We start from the raw sequence: 5846 nt of genomic DNA on the forward strand, positions 1-5846 counted from the left end.
GAGCCACCGACGGCACAAAAAGACCCCACCTCCAAGATCTCTGAGTGCCATGGGGTATGCAAGAGAATGCAAATGGAAAGAAGTAGGAGGTGATGAAACACAGGTGAGACAAGCTGTTTAAAAAGTATTGCAGGTGTTTATGTATATCACATGGTATGTACACCTCAGAGGAAAAGAGAAGGTGAGAGGGAGAGATGCCAAAATACGGGGATGACCCATTACAGGCACCTTTTTTCTTTCCTTCTTTCATATTTTACAATTTGTCTACAATGAATACATAAAACCTTTATAAACTCAGAAAGTTATCTTAGGAAAGTAGCCTTCCTTCCAACGTCTGCATGCTGGCACCTGGATGTGTGTGGCAGCAGGGAAAGCGTGGGGTCCTGGAGCCCAATGGCCTGGTCCCAAATCCACCAGTCCACTTTGGGTCCCATGATGTTTAGCAAATGCCTCCATTAGTTTTTAAGTATTGTTGTCATTCACATTCAGCCAGCATTTCTAGATGCAGAGGACTGTACCCGGCAGTCCACACGATCACCGCCTCGTGCATGTCATAATTAGCTTATGCGTGCACTACCACTGCGGGACGTCAAAGTCTGAATGCAATAATGTACTGACACGCACTGTGAGTTTGTTACCTGTGCTTCGCAGTATTTCACTTTAATAGCATTAAACACTCATTCATCAAAAAGAAAAAAAATTAAGCACAACTTTGGGGCTGGCACTGTGTCCAAGCATGCATTTTTTTCCTGAAAATTCTCCTCGCCCCTGAGGCTGCATTAGGCGCCCTTGCTGTAAATTCTAATCTGAGAAAGTCAGCTTTCTTGAGGGCTGCCAACTGAATGTTCCACAAGGGTCAGTCAGCCAGCAGGAGGGTCTCCCGCTGCTCTGGTCAATGTTCTGCTAAATATACTCATTGAAGGGCTCATTTTGAGTAATTATGCCCCACAGGTGTTTACTACCTATATAGCTTGGTGTGCCAAAAGGCCATGATGCCAGAATACAAACTGGCAGAGACCCACCTGAAAGGTTCCACCTTAGCAAGGAAAACTCAGGGCTTAAAGCAGCAAATAGGTAAAATATTAATGAAACTTGGGAACAAACAGATCTGAATTATTTCACTGGGCCTCTAATTGAGAGGGAAATGTTTTTAAGAGCTGATAAATGTGAAACACGGTGCCTTCATTCTGAGGAGAAATAAACTGGCATAGTCCTGTTGCCCTGCAAATGCTTCCATGATTTGGAGAGAATTTAAAAAGTGGTGACCAACAAGGCAAAGCAGGCCCCTGGGACTGCTGATAAATCAATAAAATTTCCTTTTTAGAGAAACAGCACACCGCCCCTGCCCAGAAGGCTCAGTGAACCGCGGGGCGGCTTGTTAAACAGCATGCTAGTCCCATGTGCATCTCCCCTGCTGAAAGCTGCTAAAACCTCAGACAGGGGTGAAAGCAACACACATTAGTCTAATAAAAAAGATTGATTCACTCGGGATATTTCCCCCTAGATTCTTCTTAAAGAAAGCTTTTGCTGAGAAGATTTAAATTATTTTTCTTCTATAAGTCTCTAAACGGGATTGTGAATAGCAGCAGTCCCCTGTGATGTGGGCTGAGAACACTTAGAATAGTAGACAGCAGATGACAATTGCTCACACCTATTTGTGTAGATGCTGCCTTCCTATTTTTGCTCAGATCTTTTAAGTTCTATCACAGCCACGACAAAATGATGACTCATGTTTAAGTGTAGTCATCATGGTCACAGATGTTAATACCTTGGTGACATTACTGTAAGCACCATTCCTTTAAAAGGAGAATGTTCCTGAGAGCAGTCTGCTGCCATCCTCAGGGACCACAAAAGGCAGCGCCTGCACAAGGCAATGCTCATTGTGCAGGAAGGCTGCCTGCCTCCTGCAAGCTGTTCCGATAAGCAGCTGTCGAAAGGGAGGGGGCCGGGAGAGGAGGGGGAAGGGAGGGGGAAGCTGCTGTTATCAGGTTGGATGGCCAGCCTTTAGCTGCTGCACTGATGTCTTATCTCAAGTATGCTCCTGTCTTGCTAGTTTAAAAATCTTCCTAAAAGGAGAAAAATAGGAGCAGGTCTCAAGTCCTGCCTAACTCCCTGCCAGCACCTCCTCCCCCACTTCCAGTGCCCCGTTAGCCTGTAATTCAGCCCAGACAGGAGAATAGAACAGGTGCCACCGAGTTCCATGAGTTGCAGCACTCATCTGCAACCCTGCTGACCACCACCCCCTCAGAAAGGACTCTCAACCCTCAATAAAGAAAATAAGTTTGTTTCAGTTAAGTTTATTGCAAAATTCAAAACTGCAGCAGCATAATCCTTTAGAAAACGAAGCACTGCCAGGATCCGTTTTGAAACAGCAGTGCAGACTGCTAGGTCCGTCAGAGCTCCTGTAATTGTATAAGTCCAGGCCGCCTGGCCTCGCCTTTCCTCTGCTTCCTGCCCACAATTCAGGCTGCTGAGTCACGCCTGCCCAGCCAGTCCGTCCTTCCCGGCCCCGTGGCCAGCGTCCCGCCTCCGGCCTTCCAGGGCGAGCAGCCGCTCCCCACACTTGTAGAGTCCTCAGCTCGGGGCCAGCCTGCCCCTGCCGCCGCCAGGCCCCCTGGTCGAAGGGAGCCGCGCCTCCTCGCCACTTTCTCCACGCGACCCCGCCTGCCAGTCTCCACGCCAAACTCCGGCGCCCTCCGAGAGCGCATCCACAGAGCCAGCCCCGCGCTAGGCGCCCCGGGGCGTCTCCACGTCGATCAGACCAAGGACCCCCCCACGGGGCTGTCACTCGGGGAGGGTAATACTGGGAACCCAGTCGTTGACACTGCGGCTCTCCTCGCAAAACAGGCTGAGCTTCTCCAAAGCGGGGTCCTTCCACGCGTCCTCATTGGGGTTCTGCGGGGAGAGCGCAGAGGTCAGCCTCGCTGGTGACAGGCCGCTGGCCCGGGCGGGGGCGACACGGGGAGGAGTACACTCACCGAAATGAGGATGCAGTGCAGGTCTCCCGGTGGGCCGGCCTCGTCACCGGCGCCCACGATGGCCGCCAGACGCTGCACATCGCCCACACGCACGATGTCGATGTCGTTCTCGCAGCAGAACGCCTGGATCAGCGTGAAGTGGATCTGCAGCGCGATGTCGCCCTCGTCCTCCTCGTCCGCTGCCAGCACGCAGAAGGTCACGTTGTCGGGGTCCCTGCGCGCGGAGAAGGGGTGATGAGGGCCGGGCACCACTGACCGGGGGGGTGCCCCCGATGCTGCTTCCCGGGTCTTCCTGCCGCTCCCCCAGCCCGCGGTCCCCTCATCCCAGCCGCATTTATACTCACACGTTCAGGACTTTGGCGGACTCGTAGACGCCGGCGGTGAGACAGCCCTGGCGCTGCGCGGACAACAGCAGCTCGTGCAGTGCTTTCCCGGCGCCCTGCATCCTGCGGACAAACCAGCGCCGTGAGTAGGACTACCCAGAGCGCGGCGTGGTCCCCAGCTACTAGGACGCACGCCCGGCGCCCCAGCCCTGCTGACATACCCCCGCCCGACTCTCTAGCCAGCAGGGTCCCACCCGGGCGGGCTCTTAAGGCTCTCGCCCGACCAACCGTGGCAAGGGCAGCACGAGGTTCCCCGCGCCCCGATACGTCCGGCACCCGGTGCCCACCCACCTGGCTGTGGTTTCAGGAACCGTGTCCTGGGAGCGGACTTCTTCCAAAGTCATGGTGCGGTAAGGCAAGCAGCAAGTTATCCACAAAAGGAGCAGGCGAAGCGGACCAAGAGGAGACGAAGAACGGCTGAGAAAACCTGCAGCTGGTACCGGCGCGCCACCGCCAGCTAGTGCGGCGGGGTACAGCCGCGCGCCCTTATATAGACCAGGGCCGAAGCGCCGCCAGCTGGCGCGAAACTGCGAGCCCATTGGCCAGCGCCGGCTTTCTGATGCAAATGAGGCGGCGGCCAGGGACTCGTGCCAGAAGGCCACGTGGGGAGGGCTGCGGGGGATGACAATGCCTCAAATCTGCCGCTTTTGTCGGGGTGTTACTAGGCAGACTGGAGCCTGCAGATTTCATCTCCGTTTTTTTGTTTAAAAGTCCTTAAAAGGAAAAATTATTAAAACAAACAAAAAACCTTACTTGCTAATAGGTCGCTACAAATTGTGAAATGCACCTTTGGGGAACGTAAAAAATTTATTTTGCATTCATTTTATTTTTGCTGTTTCTTTTCTATTTTTGTCTTTACTTTTAATTTGGACTTCAAGAGACTGTTTTGAAACCGGAACTTAAAGTAAAACCTCGCAGCGCTGGCTTTAAGCTTGCAAAAGGTGTGGGCGCAGCCCCTTCCAGCTGACACTTACGACCCCGAGCGCGCCGGCAAAGCCCGGGCGCACGCTCAAAGCCCCGATCCGACAGCGCTGGAGGGTCCGAGCCAAGCTCCCCGCCCGCAGCAGAGCACTGCGGGGCGCCGGGCGCGCGAGCAGATTGGGGCCGGCGCACGCGGCTCGTTTGCATTTCTATGGAGGGCGCACAATAGCAGAGGTCTGGCGTGTGGCTGTTTGCAGAACAGACAATCGAGTCTTTCTCTTCATAGCGACACTGCCCACCTGCCGCCGGGTGGGATGGGCAGGGCGGCGCCGCGCGTGGGGGTCTCCGGGCTGCCCGGCCCTTGGGGGACGGGGCCGTGTGCTGCTTCTGCGCCCCTCGGTGCGCGTCCCTCTGCACCCCGCGGCCCATTTACGTGTAATTCGGCCCCACCAGGTCCTGGCAGGCAAGCCAGGCAGCCGCAGAAAATGAAAAAAACACCAGGCTGCTATACTATCTAGGCAGCCAGGTGCGCTCCGCCGAGACCTCGAGGCTCCAGTCCCCAAGAGCTTGGGGCGCCACCTACAGGCCGGGCAGAAAGATCCTGACCACCCCTCTTCCCCACCCCCACCCTCACCCCCCAATTTCCAGTGGCCTCGGGGGGGCGTTGACCTCCAGCTCTCCAGTCTCGGGGTGGCCCTGACAGTATCCGCTGAGCACCATCCAAGCTACCCATTGATGGAAGTCAGAGTAAGGGCTGCAAAATCCACATGGGGAGAAGGTGGGCACGAAACATGGAGGAATAGCCCATATTTCTTATGCTATTTTGAAATTTTTATATTATTTAAATATGTATATATAAAGGTTGTTTTCCAGTAATAGAATAGTAAAACTGGAAGAGCCCTTGAGAGAGTTTAGTAGAAATTGCTGTGATGTGACCATTTGGGACCTACAAGCGGGCACTTTCAGATGGTTCTCCCCCTTTTGGTATCTGCATCTCTCTGCGCTACACTGAAATACGCACTGGGATGCTCTTCATTGACCTCACTTTTCTAGTCGAGGACTTGGAGACTGGGCAGGACAGTGGGCGGGCGGGGGGATTCCTGGAAGCCCAGGCTTGAGTCAAGACAGGAGATGATGAAGAAAAATAACCGACTGAGCTGGCGGCTGGCGCCCCCCGGTGGTTTGCTCGCAGAAGACAGCTGCCAAATCAAGACCACCTCCTGGGTTCCAAGTAGCGGGTGTTTGCTTACCTAACATTCCTGAAACCAAGGTGTCTTATCGCGGGAGCCAGGTGGCATAGTTTATTTGCTATTGTTTCCTTTCTTTCTTGATGATATATAAAATGATGGTGCCTTGATTGGGTAAAATCTGTTTCGTTTTAAGTGATTGAGACTTAAGTATTGTTCTTTTTAAAGAATTAAACATTTCTTAAAATGTATTTGTTCTGGGTCCCCAGGAAATATTGCAAATAAGACTTGACATCTTAGCCTCCCCCCATTTATAACACTAGAAATCTGCCTTCACAGCAGGCCTCGGCCCCCTGCTCCCAAACAGAGTAGACCAC

At 53.3% G+C, this 5846-nt stretch overlaps 1 protein-coding gene across 1 annotated transcript; it reads right to left on the reverse strand.

The window, feature by feature from the left end:
- Nucleotides 1–2277: 2277 nt before the first annotated feature.
- GADD45G (growth arrest and DNA damage inducible gamma) lies at nucleotides 2278–3840 on the reverse strand. Its single transcript, XM_019713779.2, has 4 exons — nucleotides 3653–3840; nucleotides 3323–3424; nucleotides 2979–3192; nucleotides 2278–2895 (listed from the first exon to the last, which is right to left on the reverse strand). Exons 1-4 carry the CDS (start codon nucleotides 3703–3705, stop codon nucleotides 2785–2787), a joined length of 480 nt encoding a protein of 159 aa, XP_019569338.2. The 5' UTR covers nucleotides 3706–3840; the 3' UTR covers nucleotides 2278–2784.
- Nucleotides 3841–5846: the final 2006 nt, after the last annotated feature.

This window comes from Rhinolophus sinicus, linkage group LG04, assembly GCF_036562045.2.
Source record: "Rhinolophus sinicus isolate RSC01 linkage group LG04, ASM3656204v1, whole genome shotgun sequence".
In the NCBI taxonomy this organism is placed as follows: domain Eukaryota; kingdom Metazoa; phylum Chordata; class Mammalia; order Chiroptera; family Rhinolophidae; genus Rhinolophus; species Rhinolophus sinicus.